The 18,195-nt window shown below is 54.5% G+C and overlaps 1 protein-coding gene across 1 annotated transcript; it reads right to left on the bottom strand.

Annotated features, from left to right (window-relative positions):
- Window positions 1–8,052: 8,052 nt before the first annotated feature.
- Window positions 8,053–13,638, bottom strand: LOC101935255 (peptidoglycan-recognition protein SC2-like). The gene is made up of 6 exons (XM_005314055.4): window positions 13,519–13,638; window positions 12,312–12,410; window positions 11,242–11,313; window positions 10,037–10,238; window positions 8,930–9,048; window positions 8,053–8,499 (listed from the first exon to the last, which is right to left on the bottom strand). The coding sequence occupies exons 3-6, from the start codon at window positions 11,291–11,293 to the stop codon at window positions 8,321–8,323; spliced, it is 552 nt and encodes a 183-aa protein (XP_005314112.2). The 5' UTR covers window positions 11,294–11,313; window positions 12,312–12,410; window positions 13,519–13,638; the 3' UTR covers window positions 8,053–8,320.
- Window positions 13,639–18,195: the final 4,557 nt, after the last annotated feature.

Raw genomic sequence — 18,195 nt, 5'->3', positions numbered from 1 at the left:
GCATGAGACAGACAATCCCTGCCCTAAAGAGCTCACAGTCTAACTAGACACAGGATGAGAGGGGAAACTGAGGCACAGGGAGGGGAAAGGGTTTTGCCCAAGCTCCCAGGCCAGTCAGTGGCAGAGCAGGGAACACACCCCATGGCTGCAGTCCAGTGCACTGCCCACTAGACTGTGCTGCCTCTCAGTCCAACTGTAAGACAAATAAGGGAAAAAATAGAAAAGTTTAAGGGAAACAAGGGCCCCCCACTATGGGCAGAGCCGGCCCTAGACTAAACGGCGCCCCAGGTGAGCAGCGTCTTCGGCTTCATTTTTATCTAAGCTGATAGAAACTGTTTTTAGTTTAAGAATAACTGAAATGTACTCACATGAGGAAATCGATCTGTGCCCCAGTCTTGGGTGGGCCAGTATTAAATAGTGTTACTGCAGGTGGGAGCGTTAGAATGGAAACCCTCATCCTTTAGTTCCCAAGGGCATTTTTCTCGCCTCTGCCCTCGCAAACGGACGCTCAGCGTCCGAGAGATCCCAAGACTGGCCAAAGGCATTTTCCAGCGATAAAATAGCCGGCGAGGCCTGTCTCCCGTCAGCCATCGTCCATCCAAGACGTGTTGTAATGAGCCTGAGTTTCAAAAGCTGCGCCCACCACGCGCGACTGTGCCCGGCCCTGTGAGCAGAATCCTGAGAGTGTCCTGCGGCTCTGCATCATGCATGAATTGGAGAACTGGGAGGGGCGAGGTTTCAGAGTCGTAGCTGTGTTAGTCTGTGTCAGCAAAAAGAACGAGGAGTCCTTGTGGCCCCTTAGAGACTAACATTTGAGCATAAGCTTTCGTGGGCTAAAGCCCACTTCATCAGATGCATGCAGTGAAAAATACAGTAGGCAGATATAGATAGATATATTCAGAGAGCATGAAAAAAATGGGTGTTGCCATACTGACTCTAACGAGACTAATTGAATAAGGTGGGCTATTAGCAGGAGAAAAAAAACTTTTGTAGTGATAATCAGGATGGCCCATTTCAAACAGTTGACAGGAAGGTGTGAGTAACAGTAGGGAGAAAATGAGCAAGGGGAAATAGTTTAGTTTGTGTAATTACCCAGCCACTCCCAGTCTTTATTCAGGCTTAATTTAATGGTGTCCAGTTTGCAAATTAATTCCAGTTCTGCAGTTTCTCGTTGGAGTCTGTTTTTGAAGTTTTTTTGTTGAAGAATGGCCACTTTTAGGTCTGTAATAGAGTGACCGGGGAGGTTGAAGTGTCTCCGACTGGTTTTTGAATGTTATGGGTGTTGGCCAATTCAACATAGGGTCTTTATAATTGACGTCTGAACATTCCCCATGTCCAGTGTCCTGTGAATTGTTCAAGAGTGTTTTCCTGTCCGCTGGGAGCCGGGGCTTTTCAGCACCCCCCCAATAACAGCACCAGGAAACCCATAAGAGTCGGTGACGCGGCCCCTGGCAGGATGGTTGGCTGAGTCCCCGGTCGCTGGGCACAGGGTTGTGTGCTGGGGGGCTCAGACCTTTGCTGGGATAACCAGCCTCTGGGGGGAAATGCAGCCCGGCACAGACGGCTCGAATGGGACTTTCTGGCACGTCTGGTTTAAATGGGACCTAAGCAGTGCCAGGCTCTTGTGCCGGCTGTTGCCATGGTGCGGAGGGGGCAGTTTTACCCGGGTGAGCTGAGCACGTTGGGATCTTTGCCGGCCTCTCCCCAGGAGGGAATGAGTGTGGGGACGCAGTTCCCTCCTGACTCCACCAGGGGGCGATAGCCCATTGCAGGGCAGGAGCCTTTGGTGACAGCTGCTGAGCGGGTGCATGTGGCCAGGTGGGGCCCATCCGCTAACCCGCCTGATGCATTTAAACAGCCCGGCCTGGCGCTAGTGCCCGTCTGGCTAGAGCTGGATCCCCCCGAGTGCTAGGCCCCGATCCAGCCGGGTGCCCGTTTCTCCCCACTCTCAGCCCTCTCGGCGCAGGAAAGTGAAGAGTTAACTGGGGCAGCGACGTGTTATCGCAGGGGCGGGTCCCCACAGCGATCCCACCGCTGCCACCGTCTGTTCCGTTATCTCTCCATGTCCTTGGCCCGCACCTGTCAGTGCGGTGCCTCCGGCGTTAACCATTAACCAGGACTTCCTGTTTGCCGCAAAACGCAGCAGGACCGAACAGGGGAACGAGTAGGGTTGCCAGGTGTCCGGTTTTCAACCAGAACACGGGGTCGAAAAGGGACCCTGGAGGCTCCTGTCAGCGCTGCTGATCGGGCTGTTAAAAGTCCTGTTGGTGGTGCAGTGGGGCTAAGACAGGCTCCCTGTCTGCCCTGGCTCCGCACAGCTCCCAAAAGCGGCCGGCATTTCCCTGCAGCTCCTAAGCAGAGGCGCAGCCAGGGAAATTTCGCATCACCTCCGCAGCTCCCATTGGCCAGGAACCGCAGACAATGGAAATTGCATGGGTGGGGTGCGGGCAGTGTGCACTGCGCAGAGCCACCTGACCGTGCCTCCGCCTAGGAGCCGGACGTGCCGTCCGCTTCTGGGAGCAGCGTGGAGCCAGAGCAGGCAGGGAGCCTGTCTTAGCCCCACTGTGCTGCCAACCAGGAGCCTCCTGAGGTAAGAGCCACCTGCACCCTGAACCCTCTGCCCCTGGTCAGAACCTAACTCCCTCCCAGACCCCACACTCTACACCCCCACCCACACCCCCTGTCCAGGCCTGAGCCTAGGGTGACCAGATATCCTGATTTTCTAGGGACAGTCCCAATACTGGGGGCTTTTTCTTATGTAGGCACCGATTACCCCCTCCCCCCATCCCAATTTTTCACGCTTGCTAGCTGGTCACCCGACCTGAGCCCCATCCCACACTCAAAATTCCTCCCAGGGCCCACACCCCGAACCCTTTCCTGCATCCCAACCCCATGTCCCAGGCCTGAGCCCCCTCCTGCACCCCAAACCCCGCATCCCTGGCCCCAGCCCAGAGCCCACACCCACAGCCAGAGCCCTCAGACCCCTGTACCCAACCCCCCTGTCCCAGCCCTGGGCCTGCTCCTGCACTCCAAACCCTTGGCCTCCAGCCTGGAGTCCCCTCCTCCACCCCAAACCTCTCATCCCTGGCCCCACCCCCAGCTGGAGCCCTCACCCACACCCTAACCCCCTGCCCCAGCCCGGAGCCCCTTCCCACTCTGAACCCCTCATTTTTGGCCCCACCCTGGAGCCCGCATCCCTCCGCACCTGAACTCCCTCCCCCAGCCCAGTGAAAGTGAGTGAGGGTCGGGGAGAGTGAGCGATGGAGGGAGGGGGGCTGGAGTGAGGGGGGGCTGGGGCCTCAGAGAGGGGTGAGGCAGGGGCAGGGCTGTGGGAAGGGGCGGGGTATGGGACACGCCAAGGGTGTTCGGTTTTGTGCAATTACAAAGTTGGCAACCCTAGGAACGAGAAAGAGAAAAAGGAGAAGAAAGGCCAATGCAAAGCTCGTGGGGGGCGCTTATTAGGGTGACACCCGCTGGCATCACTGGCCCAGGGACTGGAATCCAGAACGCCCTGTAATAGGGCTTGGGGATATGGAAACAATGCCCCTAGCTGGACACTGGCAAGCAAATAGAAAGGTGTCAGAGGCAGAGATACAGGAAAGTCCACGGTCTTCCCCAGGAATTGAAATTAGGGGGGGGGGGGTTTGAATTTTCATGGGGGGTGAGGGCCAATGAGGGGCGAGACTGTAAGGGTGAAGGTGGGCTGTATGGCACCATAATGAAAACTGAAAAATGTTTCACACTCATTTTATTAGATTGAACTCATGTTTTAAAATCATCACACAGATTAAAGTTGGCTACTCAAGCACTCCATCTACATCCTTCTTGGTTTCTTCTTGTAATTTTGCACAACTCTGTTAATGAACGTCTCAAATGCAGTGCGTTCATCTTTGGTGACTTCTTGTGTGTCTGGTGTGACATTCTATACCTTGGGGGAGTGCCTTGTAACCCCTATACTCCTCATTTATATACAATTGTGATCTTGCGTATAAAGCATGGCATGTAAGGTATCAGGGAAAACGTTATGATCTGCTGAAACCCACCCACTGTTCCATCTAAGTATATGTATCATTAATTCATATGAAGTTATGAGATTGTGTTGCAGGTTTGTCAGTAAAACATGCTGCAAGTTGGGGAATCGGCCAGATATTAGCTCCCCACAGACAACAGCAAGGAAAGTAATCAACACCTGGGCAGGTGTCAAACAACCATCAACAGCCATTGTCCAGCAAGGGAGCTACAATTCAATGACTCACCTGCATGAGGCCACACCAGGGGAATTGCTGGCCTGGAGACTCAGCAATGCCCCCCGACACGCCTGGACTTGTGTTCTCCAAGCACATGGACTGAGGGCTGCAAGCAACAAAGACACTGAGAAGACTGAAGACTCCAACGGAGGGAACTGGCCCAGGTTTCAAGGGTGAAATCTGTGTACTATGAACTGTAATATCCAGGGGGGGTGAGAAAAACTGCTTAATCTAGATGTTGCCCAATCTAATAGGGTTGAAAGTTTAGACTGCGTGCTTATATTTTATTTTCCTTTGGGAACCAGTCTGACCTTTTACCTACCACTTATGATCACTTAAAATATACCTTTTGTAGTCAATACATTTGTTTAATTGTTTATCTTTACCAGTGAGTTTGCCTGAAGTGTTTGGTAAGGGTGTTTGCTCAGGTTTACAAAGGCTGGTGAATATCCGCTTTCCATTGATGAAGTGGTGAACCAATTAATAAATTTGCTCTGCTCGTCTTGAGCAGTGCAAGAAGGTATATTCCTGAGGTACAAGGCTGGGAGCTGGGGGGGATTTGGTTCTGTTGCCTGTCTCTGTGTGATTCATGAGTGGCTCTGGGAGCATTCATGCAATCCAGCCGGGTGTGGGGCTCCACATGCAGTTGTGCTGAGTGATGACAGCGCCTGGAGGGGTTTGCTGCTTGTCACTAGCAAAGCATTGTGAGAGACAGCCCAGGCTGGAGAGTTAAGGAGGCACAGTGGTCCCACAGGCCCCGGCTGCACCCCAGGGATCCCGTCACAGTGGCGTAGTCGGCAGGGTGAAATACACAGCTTCTTGTACTGAGCAAGATGTGCACTTCATACACTGGTGTGAAGATTTTAAGTGGGGTGGCTAAGGACAGTCAGGAGGAGGCTACCGGTTTGTTGTTTTCTGTTTCCTTATTTCGGGAAAGGGAAGTAGGGACAGAAAAGCAGGAAAATGAGTGAAAACAGTGAAGCCATTGCTAGGTTGGAGTTTTTAGAGTGCAGGTTGCAGAAAAAGAGAGAGAGCACCAGAGACTATTGGAACTGAAAGAACTGGAGATAAAGGAAAGCTAGCAGGGGGAAAGAGAAAGACATTAGGAGAAAAGAGAAACAGAGCTAAAACACCAACTGGACCTGCTAGCGAAGCAGAACCAAAGCCCACCGACCCCAGTCATTCCCATTACTCCAAAAATACACAATTGGGACCATTTATGTCTTGCATACAATGAGACAGACAATATTGCTGAATATCTGACTACATTTGAAAGGCTGTGTGCAGTGCATGAAATCCCTGATGCCAAGAGAGTACCTACTCTGATTGCAAAATTAACCAGTAAAGCCCTAAGTGTATTCAATGAAATGCCCATAGAAGGTGCTTTAAATTATTGTAAATTCAACAATACTGTTTTGCAAAGGTTTAGATTACCCCTGAAACATATAGAGATATATATAGGAATCTTAAGAGGGATACTGGTAGGAGTAACAGGGAATATGTGAACAAAATGAAAGATTTGATGGGAAAGAGGGTGAGGGCCAAAGGTGTTACAAGCTTTGAGGGAATGTTTGATCTTCTAGAATGTTCTAGAACATTTCCTAGGCAGATGTAAAGCAGTGTTTATGGGACAAAGATGTAAAGTCTGTGGAAGAGATGGCATCTCTAGCTGATGCCTTTGAAGAGACCCAGGCATCTATTGAAAGCAAACCGCCAAAACAGGGGTTTGAACATGGAGGGAAGGGAGGATGGAGCGTGGCTGGTAGGCTGGGTACTCACCTCTCCAGAACCAGTCCTCTAACCCTCATCCCAAACCTCCTGTAAAAACAGAAGAGCCCAAAAGGTTCTATCACTGAAATTCAACTGACCATCTGCTAGGAGGAAGCAGGCAACCAAGAGCTCATGTTAGTTCTGCTGTCCTCAACACAGAAACCTTCCAAGCGATCAAAACCTGTCATATTGGTTTTGTGAGATTAGCCTCTGCAGAACCAAATATGGAGCATATTAAGGCTGTCTGAATTAATGGCAGGGAATACTTGGGGCAGAGAGATACAGGGCCCCAGATTTCTCTAGTTAAGCAGAGTGTGGCCCCAAGGGCCAGTATATTACCTGGCCAAATGGCAGAGATTGTGGGGGTGGGTGAAACCAGATTCCTCGTACCACTAGCTAAAATCCATGTGGGGTGGGAAGTTTTTGGAAAGTGTTTTGACTGTGGGGGTGATGGAACACCCCCTAGTTTACCTGCTTCTTGGGGTATGTCTACACTACGGGATTAATCTAAATGTACAGAATTCGAATTTTGGAAATAGATTGTATAAAGTCGAATGTATGCGGCCACACTGGGACCTGGAATGGGGGATCCTCCATCACCCCTTTCTCTGTCCCTGAGAAGTCAGCTGTGTGACTGCTCCTCACAAGGAGGTCGGTTACACAATTCCTTAGGTGCACAGATGCTGACTCAGCCATTCGGTCCTGGGCCTCCTCTCCCGAGTGACCAATGAGGAGACATTCCTGTCCTGCCTCTATTCCTTCCCCAGTTTCCTCCTCTGGGCCCCGCTCTCAGACACATCTCTGTGCTCTCTAGAATGGGGTCCGTTCCTTCTTCAGCTGCAGAACTCTGCTAGCTAACAACTGGGACAGTTTCCTTAATCACTGAAAACACCTCTCCTTCCCCCGATCCTGAGGGCGTGTTGCCCTCTGCTGGAAAGGAGCTAGTCTCACCCCTCCCATATTTGGAAGCACCCTGCTTCCCTGTGTTAGAGAGTCCCAGGAATCCTCACCCACCTCAGTAGTTTCCGACATCCCATCCCCCTTCTCTGGGCTCCCCTCTGGGACACCTCTCCCTATGGTCCCTAGAGTGGGATCTGTCCCTGGTTCACGTGCACCTGTTGGCAGCTAACAACCTGGACAGTTCTCTCCCTGGCAGGCATTACACCCCCATCCCTTCCTGAGGTGGTGTTGCCTACAGCTGCATTGCAGGAGCTGGTCTCAACCAACCTCACACCTGGAAACATGTGGCTTCCCCCAGCTGCAGAAGAATCATGGAGACTCTCTTCCATTCCCTCAGCAGTTCCTGTGACCTTACCCTTTCCCTTGGGGGTCACAGCATAAAACTCCTTCTTGCTGCAGGCAAATACCTTAACCCAAAGCTACCCGGAAAACATTATTCCCAAGAAGCAGGTAAACTAGGGGGTGTTCCATTACTTTCCAAAACACTTTTCAAATCTTCCCACACCACATGGATTTTAGCTAGTGGTCGGAGGAATCTGGTTTTGCCCACCCCAACAATCTCTGCCCTGTTCCAACACCAGGAGAAAGGTGAAGGGCCGAAGAGAAATCAGGATCTCAGATCGACAGTGCCCAGGGCCAATGGGGAGCTGCGAACACTCCATGTTAGTCCAAATGACAGGGCAGCAGACCAATGAGAGAGGCAGGAGCCCAGGGGCCCATCCTCTGTGTGAGCTGGAGCTGCCTGAGGCAGAGCAGGGCAGAGTTAAGGGGAGCTAGGCTGGACTGGGGGCAGAGGAGAGCCAGAGCCAGGGGGCCGAGCTCGGCTGGAGCAGCCGGGAGCTGTGGCAGCACAGACCAGCCGTGCCAATGGGGAGCCAGGGCCAAGCTGCAGGGGGAGCCACGGGCCCAGAGCCGGGATAGCGGGCACCGGCCATATCACACGGTATCCTGCAGCTGAGAGCGACGAGCGGCTGGGAACAGCCAGGGGGACCTGGGAAGAGAGCCCAGCCCAGCGGCGGGGGGTGGTTATGGTTTAACAGGAGATGAAATGATTCACGGCGCTTAAACTTTTCATGTGTTAGAAGCTGGTTTATTGTCACTGCTCAGACGCTCCCAAGCAAAGCAAGCGCTAAGCCGCAGGGGCGCTGGGTTAGAGGCAAATCGCACTTGAATTAAAACCCCCTTTATGGGACTCTGCGAACCACCTGATGGGTCCTTCCCAGGCGGGTGGGCGAGAAGTGGGAGGCTGCCCCCTGCTGGGGGGCGGAGGTGCTGCTTGGGCAGCCAGAAGCCGCAGGCGGGGTCAGTGATGGGCGCAGGGGCTGCCCCGAGGCTGCAGGGACTCAGGCTTTGAACCTGGGCCACTGGGTGATGATATTGTAGAGGGCGTTCCCGGGGCAGTCGGTCTGGCTCACGTTGCGATGCCCCTTCAGGGTGTAGCTGCTGCTTAGGGAGCCCCTGTTGACGGCGCATTGGATCAGGCTCTTGGCGGCGTTCAGGGCGGCAGCGTTGGGGGCTCTGCCTGCAGGACAGAACAGCCCCCTGTTAATCTCACCCTGGCCCTCGGCCCCTCTCTGCTGCTCAGGGGATGTGACTGTGGCCTGAATAAATAACCCCCCTCTGCCCACGCTCTCCATTGGCCACGTCAGTGTCACTCTCCCTCCCCCCCGCATTGCGTTCAGTATTGCATCCCCCTCCTGCATTTGCTTGGCCAAGATCCCTCTCCTTCGCCACCCTTTCCTGGCCCCGTGCCCGAACCCGCTGCCCCACGGAGGAGGAGCTTGACAGCGGTGCAGCCCAGCGGGATGGTGGTGAGGCCAGCTGGGTTGGCCCCATGCCCCGGGTGTCAGGTTGGCAGGGGTGAGCAGCTGTGGGCGGGAGCCCTGCAGGAGGGATTCCCAGCTCCCCTCGGGGCCTAGCTGGGGAAATCCGTACAGACGGGACCCACGTACTGGAGAAGGTGCCCAGGAAGCTGAATCCCAACGAATTACTGTTCCAGCCGTAGGCGTGGGCCCCCACGCTGCTCCAGCCTCTGCCCTCGTAGACTCTGCCGTCCTCGCCGATCAGGAAGCTGCAGGCGGAGCGCAGTGTGAGACCCGCACAGGCACGTCAGCCGCAGCCTCCCCTCCCCATCGCTCCCGGGAGCTCCCCCAGGGTCGTCACTGGCCCTGCCCGGGTTTGAACCTGGGACCCTCGGAGCTAGAAGCTCAATCCTCTACCATGGAGGTAAAAACTCACTGAAGAAAAAGGGACTGGATTGGTGGGGGGGGCAGGGGGCTAACCTGAATGGCACTATTTGGCCATTAGGTGGCACTGTGTGTAACACCCCTTATGGAAGCAGCCCTGGGCCCCACCTGGACCCAGCTTGGGGGCGTGCAAAGGCTGTAGCCGGCCCAGATGTGGGGCAGGAGAACAGCGCTGGGACCTGCTGGCTTGCGTGTAAATCCCAGCTGGGTTTCCATCCCCTGACGTCGCCATCTCAAAACGTTTCATGGAGAAAAATCTCCGGCCAGGTTTTCGTTGCGGGACGTCAGGCCGGCCCCAGGGAAAGGCGTTGGTAACGCCAGCACGGGGCGGTGTCACAGACGAGCAGGGCGCAGGCCACGCGGCGTCTGTCGGCCAAGCTCCTGGCACAACCCAGGGGCTCCCTGTGGCCCTCCATCCCCGCACCAGCTACATGACTGATCCCTTCCCATCCAACCCCCGCTCTTCAAGGACTCCCTTAGCCCCCCCATCTCTCCCTGCCAGGCCTCTGTGCCTCCACCCCCCTCCCCTTATGCCAGGGTCCCATTCTCACCCCATGCCAGGCGCGCTCTGTGCCCCCCCATTTCCACCCACCGTAGCTGGGGCTCGGAGCACACCCTCCCCAATTCCCTCTTTTCAGCCAAAAATATTAAATATAAAAATCAAATCTCTTCTATGGAGACTCCATCCCTCCCCCAGCTTTCCCCCGAGCGTGGTCTCTGCTGCCCCCCTGTGGCTGCCTGGGGGCAGTGGCCCTGAGTCTCCCCCATCGCTGTGGGGAAGCCTCCACCCCACCCCACCCTGCCCCCACTCACTTGTAGCCGATGTCGGACCAGCCGTTTGAGTCCATGTGATAGTTCTGGATGCCCCTGACCACCTGGCTGCAGGAGGCCTGTGAGGTGCAGGAAGTCCCTGCCGTGTGGTGGATGATGACGTAGGGCACTGGGGTGCTCAGCTGGGTCCTGCTTGTTGGGGCCCGGCCCCCCCACTGGGAGCGGGTGATGATGGTGGGGCAGCCTGTGCCATGTGGGGGAGGGGAGAAAGGGCTGGATTAATGTGGGTGCCCCCCACCTGCCCTAGCCCACGCAGCAGGATCGGGCCCAGGGCTGGTGCTCTGAGTGGGGCCGCGGCAATGGGGTTGGGGGACAGGCCAGCAAAGGCCGTGCACGGCGCAGGGGGGACGCGCAGCCCTGCGTTAAATGTGACGGGGCTGGAGACAGGCCTGGCCGGGAGCCTACTCGCAGTGCAGCAGCACCCGCCGCTGGCAGTAAAGGGGCGAATGGGGAGCCAGGCCAGGCTGGAGGGAGGCCAAACAAGGGCTGGACTGGAGCTGGCAGGTGGGGCTGGTGCTCTGAACTCACACCGGGCTGGGGAAGCTCCCGCCCAGGGTGTGCGGCTCAGAACCCGTCGGTCTCCTCTGCCCCTTCTGGTCATTTGTATCCCTCCAGCCTGTCCCCTCCGCTGTGCAGCCTTTCTCCTCTCTCTGCATCCAGGAGGCTCTCCAGGCCCCTGGTGCTTGTTGTCTCCCACTGCTGAGCCCTTTGTCCCTCCTGCCAGGTCCCTTCAGAGACGGGCTGTGAAGGATCGAGCCCGATGTCCCAGGAACTGGACCTGACCCTGAGAAAAGGCTCGTTGTGGAAAATGAGCCAGTGAAACTCGCTGCCACAGGATGACACTGAGGCCAAGTGCAGGATCCAGCAAAGGTGTGTGACGCTCTAGGATCAGCTCCCCGTGGGTAGGGTGAGGGGCCTCGTCCCTTGGACTGATGAACTCTAGGGCTCTGGGAACAGGCAGCAGGGGACGACCCAGCCCTGCCTCATGGAGGGATGGGCTAGACGGAGAATGGGCATCTTCGGCTCTGCAGGGGCAGGTCCTGCCCTGGGTGCCAGGCCAGGGGACAGGTTAGTCGGGCGTCTCCATCATTAATTTCCCACTTGTGGGTTTCTGCTCCCTCCGTTCTCAGCTGCGTCAGGGATTCCCAGACCTGCCCCCTTCCCCGGCCCGGGGGATCCGAACTCACCGAGTGCTGCGGCGCAGAGCGCTGAGAACCACATAACCCACGTCAGCAGCATCCTCGTCCTCTCACTCAGCCCTGTGGGGACATGTACCTGTCACAGCCGGCCTGACACCCGCAGAAAGGGGCAATGCTGGGCCGGAGCCAAACACCCCCAGAGCCCCTGGGTAGCAGATCCCCCTGCGCTCCGGCTGCCCCGGGCTCCCAGCCCAGCCTGTCGCGTGAGGGCAGAATCCCAGCCCTGCCTAGATGCCCCTTTCCCCCGAGCTCCCCGGGTCCCCATGGCAGCCCCTTGAGCAGCAGCTGCCTCGGCGTTGCCCCGGCTGTACTAACACTGCCCAGCTGGGGCTGTGGGGAGAAGAGCCGGGCTGGGGGCAGAGGTGTTCCATGGAGACTGGTGCCCTGTGGGGTGCAGAGTGGGGCTGGCATGTGCCCACCTGGATTCCTGCAGAGCTGGGAGGAGAGTGAACTCTGGGCACCAGCACCTGCTCCTCTCTATAAGCGCCTGAGAGGGCTACGGGTGTGTGTGTGTGGTGAGGCCAGGTAGTTGGTCAATAAACAATCGTGCCGATGCTGTTTGGGAGCCCAGCCACCGCGGAGGAACGATTGGGGGGATTTCACCAGGGGCTGCGGTTGCTGAAGACCAAGCCGGGCTCTTGCAGCAGGGCTCAGGGGTCTGTAGCAGCACCAGGGCCGACAGACTGCGTCCGAGTGGGAGGGAGCGATTCTGGCCTGGCAGCGCGATCCCAGGGGCAGAACCTTCATCCCAACCTGGGCAAGGCTGGGCACAGAGCACAGCCCGGCCTGGAGAGCTGGAGAACGCCGCAGCAGGGGGACAGCACGTCAGCCACCGTCCGTGCCACCATTTCCTGCTCCGACCGATCCAGAGACGCTGTGTGCCCCAGATTCCCCTGAACTCCAGCTGCAGGGCATTAAGGGAGCACCTGGAGGTCCCAACCTAGATCAGGGCTGTATTGGGCCGGGCGTTGCCCAGACACAAAGTAACCGAGATCAGGGCCCCGTCGTGCCGGGCGCTGCCCAGACACACAGTGACTGAGATCAGGGCTCCATCTCACCGGGTGTTGTTAAGTGCTGAAGGTTGGAATGTCGTTTCCTCACTAACGCTGTTTAGGCTGCCCGGTGCTTCTGTTCTTGGAGCTCCGATGTTATCAACACTAATAACAGACAAGGCAGCATGTGAATCCAGCAGACGTCAATGGTACTTAGAAAGAAAGACCACAGCATGGTGTGGTGACAAAGGCCCTCAGCCAGGTTCATTGCCCTGAAGGCACAGTCCTACTGCCCTGGCTCCATGGTTACGGGTTCACTAACACGAGTGCCCCGTGGCAAGGAGCGGCTCAGGCAGCAGCGGGAGTCACCGCTGTCCCCTAGGCCACACAAAGGGTGACAGCGAGGTACCCGAGAGTAATAGACTGAGACAAACAGCTTGTGTCCCAGCTTACATGTGTCACAAGATTCGTTTGTTACCTCCCCTGGGTCCTTTTGTCCTGGTTGGACAAAACCTCCCTCTTCATTATTTTGCACAAAAGTGAAATGTATTTGTCCCACCTACGCTATATTTACGTAAATCTCTAGTGCCTAGGACACTAGCGACAACGTTGCCGAGTACCTGAACTGCACAGCAAACCTGTCAGCATTTGCTTTAACCCACGGCCTGACTTTGGTTCGCAGCCTCTGGTTCAGGCCTCAAATCTTGCCCCAGGCCCAGTGCTCCAGGCTCTCTGTGCTACCCCGGTCGCTGCAGACACACGGTGCCCGAGATCGGGGGCAGGGAAGGGATCTGAGCCCACAGCTCCCACCTAGTGGTCAGGCGAGGGCATGGCAGGCGCTCTTTGTCTTGGTGCCCCCTGTTGGTAGCCGCTCCCACCCTGTGCTGTCTGTCCCCTCCTGTCTCGCCCTCCGACTGGGTCACAGGCTGTGTGCAGTAATGAGTCCAACAAATGCTAGTTCCGCTGTCCGGCAAAGGGCTTCAGGTATCACCCGGCCAAAGCCCCAGAGTCGGGACTCTCTGGGATGTGGGTCTGCCTAGTCCTGAGTTGCTAGTGTCAGGGACAGGCCGTGTGCCTCCAGCCCTAACTGGGGAGCCCTGGCCCAACCTCTGCCCCAGGCTCCAGCAGGGCCCCAAGGCTGGCAGCTGAGACCTGCCCCTGGAGTGCTCTGCGTCCCCCCCCCCCCCCCACCCTCGCAGGTCACTTCCCGGCGGCCTCCCCAAGCCAGAGGGAAAAGCAAAAATGAGAACAACCCCGAGGAGACGTCTCCGACCTTGCAAATGTCCAGAGTCTTTCCCCTCAGCAGCTCAAGGAGCGCATCAGCTGGGCCTGCCGCCGGCTCCTTCTGCAGATCCCAGCTGTGCTCACCTCTGCTGGCATATTTAAAGGGAGCTGCTCTCTGCTCCCTGCCAAACTCCTCCTCCTCTGGCCGGGCAGCGTGAGACAGGGCACTGTTTTCTTAGCACACCCACCCCACCCCGCCTCATGAGATTAATATCAGCATTAAGGCTAAGATTTCGTCACGGGTATTTTTAGTAAAAGTCATGGACAGGTCAGGGGCAATAAATAAAAATTTACAGCCCGTGACCTGTCCATGACTTTTACTATATAAATAACCCCGACTAGGGGGCCCCAGAACATCACTGCTGTGGGGATCCGGGGTCTGACGGTTAGTCCCTGCCCTGGCTACGGGGACTGCCCCGCCCCAGCCACCCCTGCGCCAAGGCCCTGGGGATGGCTGCTTGGGCACTCCCCAGGGCAAGCTGCCCTGGGACCACTGCTCGGGTGCTTCCCCCAGGCCAGCCGCCCGAGCAGCCACCAGTGTTGCTGGCCCCAGGGCTGCCCTCGGGACCGCTGCTCGGGCGCTTCCCGGGGCCAGCTGCCTCGGGACCGCCTGAGCCGCTGTCCCGAGCTGCGAAAGTCATGGAGGTCACGGAAAGTCAGAGAATCTGTGACTTCCGCGACCTCTGTGACAGAACTGCAGCTTCATCATTATCTTTGTGATGTTTTATGGCATTTGTGAAACACTTAATGATATTATTGTCTTCTTTTTCCTTCCAGTGTTCCCGTCTGTGTGGGCTCCTAATATAATCCTGTTTCTGGGATTTTGTACCTCAGGTTCTGGCAAGAGAGGGGTTCCGGGGGGTTCGGCATATTGAGTGGCCCTTTGGGGGGCTTTCTCCCAACTCCAAGACTGTACGTATGCAAAAAATCCAGCTCCTTTTTTGGGGTTACCCTGTGTTTCCCCCTCCCAGAACTGAGTCCTGCCCTGCCCCCTTTCCTAGAGGGCTGTGATCGGTGCTCTCTGGGCTACGTGTATTTTCCCTTTGATCAGATGTAACTTTTCCCAGCAGTTTTTCCACAGCTGATTTCTGTGTCTCATCAGCCTCCGGGAAGACACCCTCCCTCTCTGTCATTCGGGTCATTTGCATTCTCACAAACCACCACCTGGCAATTTTCTGGTCTCAAGTGCTCTGCTATCATAGCACTTGGAGCTGCATCTTGGTTTAAAGAGACACTGTTACATTTCAAAAGCTTATCAGAAACAGCATCCTGAAAAACTGGGACCTGGATAGGAGCACCCTCCATCACCCTTTTCTCTCCCTGGCAGGCACTACACCCCATCCCTTCGTGCGGTGGTGTTGCCTCCAACTGCATTGCAGGAGTTGGTCTCAACTACCCCACACCTGGAAACATGTGGCTTCCCCCAACTGCTGAAGAATCAAGGAGACTCTCTCCCATTCTCTCACAGTTCCTGAGACCTTACCCTTTCCCTCGGGGGTCCCAGCATAAAACTCCTTCTTGCTGCGGGCAAATACCTTAACCAGAGCTATACGGAAAAAGTCATTACCAAGAAGCAGGTCAAGTAGGAGGTGTTCTATTACCTCCACGGTCAAAACACTTTCCAAATGTTCCTACCTCACATGGATATTAGCTAGTGGTAGGAGGAACCTGGTTTCAGTCACCCCCACAGTCTCTGCCATTTGGCCAGCTAATATACAACTTTTGGTACCACACTCTGCTTAACCAGAGAGATCTGGGCCCCTGTATTCTTCTGCCCTAAGTATAACCTGCCATTAATTCGACAGCCTTAACATGCTCCAGATCTGGTTCTGAAGTGGCTAATCTCACAGAACCAATATGACAGGTTTCGATTGCCATGGGGGAGGGGGTGGGTTCTGGGTTGAGGACAGCAGAACTAACATGAGCTCTTGGTTGCCGGCTTCCTCCTAGCAGAGGGCATTTATTCGTCAGGTGATCGGTGGGATTACACTGATAGCACCTTTTGGACTCTTCTGTTTTTTACAGGAGATTGGGATGAGGACTGGTTTTGGGGAGGTGAGTACCCAGCCTCCCAGCCACTCTCTGTCTTGCTAGAGATAAAATGGGATCCTCGTTTAAACCCCTATTTTGGTGCTTTGCTTTCAATAGATGCCTGGTCTGTTCAAAGGCATCAGCTGGGGACACCGTCTCATCCAGAGACTTCACGGCTTTGTCCCAAAGACACTGCTTCGCATCCGCCTTACCTATGCCTAGGAAATGCTCTTGGGCAACAAGATCAAACATTCCCTCCAAGCTTGTAACACACCTTTGCCTCTCACCCACTTTCCCATCAAATGTTCCATTTTGTTCCCACGTTCCCCATTACTCCTACCAATATCCCTTTTAATATTCCTAAATTTAACTCTGTACATTTCAGGGGTAATCGGAAGCCTTTGAATTTACAATAGTCTAAAGCATCCTCTACGGGCATTTCAATGAATACATTAAGAGCTTTACCAGTTAATTTTGCATTCAGGGTAGGGACTTTCTTGCCATCAGGGATTTCTTGCACTGCACAGCCTTTCAAAGGTGATCAGATCGTCAGCGATATCATCTGCCTCATTGTATGCAAGACATAAATGGTCCCAATTGTGGATTTTTGGCGTGATGGGAACTGCAGGGCTCGGTGGGTTCTGGTTCTGCTTCTCTAGCAAGTCCAGTTGGTGTTTTCACTCTCTTTCCTCACGCTCTCTTTCTGTTTCCCTTTCTTCCTGCTCTCTTTCCTTCTCCTTTATCTCCAGGTCCTTCATTTCCAAACGTCTCTGGTGCTCTCTCTCTTTTTCTGCAACCTGCACTCCAAAAACTCCAACTTGGCAATGGCTTCACTGTTTTCAGGCATTTTCCTGCTTTTCTGTCCCTACTCCCCTTTCCCGAAATAAGCAAATAGAAAATAACAAACCGGTGGCCTCCTCCTGACGCTCCTTAGCCACCCCACTTAAAATCTTCACAGCAGTGTAAGAAGTGCAAATCTTGCTCAGTACAACAAGCTGTGTGTATTTCACCCTGCCAACTACGCCACTGTGACGGGATCCGCGGGGTGCAGTCTGGGGTTGTGAGGCTGCCGTGCCCCCTTAACTGTCTCCAGCCGGGGCTGTCTCTCACAATGCTTTGCTAGTGACCAGCAGCAAACCCCTCCAGGCGCTGTGATCACTCAGCACAACCGCATGTGGAGCCCCACACCCAGCTGGATTGCATGAATGCTCCCAGAGCCACTCACGAATCACACAGAGACAGGCACCAGAACCAAATCCCCCACAGCTCCCAGCCTTGTACCTCAGGAATAGACCGTCTGGCACGGCTCATCTTGAGCAGTGCAAACATATTCATTGGTTCCCCACGTCACCAATGGAAAGTGGATCTACACCAGCCTTTGTAAACCTGAGCAGATTTACCAAACACTTCAGGCAAACGCACTGGTAAAGATAAACAGTAAAAGAAGTTTATTGACTACAAAAGAGAGATTTTAAGCGATTATAAGTGATAGGCAAAAAGTCAGTTACTTACCAAAGGAAAATAAAAGAATAAGCGCGCAGTCTAAACTCTCAACCCTATTAGACTGGGTAACATCTAGATTAAGCAGTTTTTGTCACCCCACTGGATATTGCAGTTCATAGTACACAGATTTCACCCTTGCAACCTGGGCCAGTCCCCTCTGTTGGAGTCTTCAGGCTTCTGAGTGTCCTTCTTGCTTGCAGTGTAGGTCAGGGAAGGACAAAGGCCAAGTATAGGGCCACTGTTCTGTTTGATACCCTTAGTCCCTGTGCTTGCAGAACTAAAGTCCAGGCGTGTCTGGTGAGTGTTGCTGAGTCACAAGGTGAAGCAATACCCTGGTGTGTCTCCTGTGAGTGAGTCATTGAATTGTAACTCTTCTGCTGGACAATGACTGGTGATATCTGTTCAGCACCCACCCGGGCGTTGGTTACCTCTTCTCTTGTCGTAGTCTCTGGAGAGGTAGTATCTGGGCGCTTACCAACCCCACCGCATGTTTTAGTGACAACCATATAACACAATTCTCATATCTTCATATGCATTCATTAATTATATATATATATATTGAACAGTGGGTTGCAGCAGATCGCAACCTTTCACATAATACCTTACAAAGCATGCTTTGTATGCAATATCACAATCATATAGAAATGAAGAATATGAGGGTCACAGGGCGCTCCCCTGGCATGTAGAGTGACACACCTCTCCCCTTAGTTTACTGCAGGACGGTTAGCCAGTGACTAACTCGGAGGCAGTTTGTTGTAGAGTTCCTTTGGCATCGGGCCATCAAGGCGATGAGGTGGTCTGCCTGAGTTTCCCCCGAACACAGCAAACCAGGTTGGTTATGGTTTCTCGGCGGTGGAGAGCTTTCAGCCTGTTTACAGGTGTTAACTGAGAAGCAGCATTTTCATAAGGTTTCTTTATATTGCAGGTGTTTCGAATTACCATTTGCGGCATGTCCCAAGGCTCTTCCCCAAAATTGTGCATAATGTATCTTATCACAAGGTGTAACATCAGTATCAACATTCTTCTCCCAAGACTTAACATTAATACCAAAATATGGATCACAGCTGGGCGTTTACAAGTGTCTTTATGATACCGCGTCCTCTGTTCAGACAGTCTGGTTTGAGGGAGGTTT

This window comes from Chrysemys picta, chromosome 17 (assembly GCF_011386835.1).
Source record: "Chrysemys picta bellii isolate R12L10 chromosome 17, ASM1138683v2, whole genome shotgun sequence".
In the NCBI taxonomy this organism is placed as follows: Eukaryota; Metazoa; Chordata; order Testudines; family Emydidae; genus Chrysemys; species Chrysemys picta.
This window is presented reverse-complemented; position numbering and strand designations above follow the sequence as displayed.

Coding starts and splice junctions, on each gene's coding strand:
- LOC101935255 (XM_005314055.4), bottom strand. CDS start 11,293: ATGCTGCTGACGTGGGTTATGTGGTTCTCAGCGCTCTGCGCCGCAGCA. Junction 10,239..11,241: donor GCTCTGCGCCGCAGCACTCG/GTGAGTTCGGAT, acceptor CACATGGCACAG/GCTGCCCCACCATCATCACC. Junction 8,500..8,929: donor CTTCCTGGGCACCTTCTCCA/GTACGTGGGTCC, acceptor TCTGTCCTGCAG/GCAGAGCCCCCAACGCTGCC.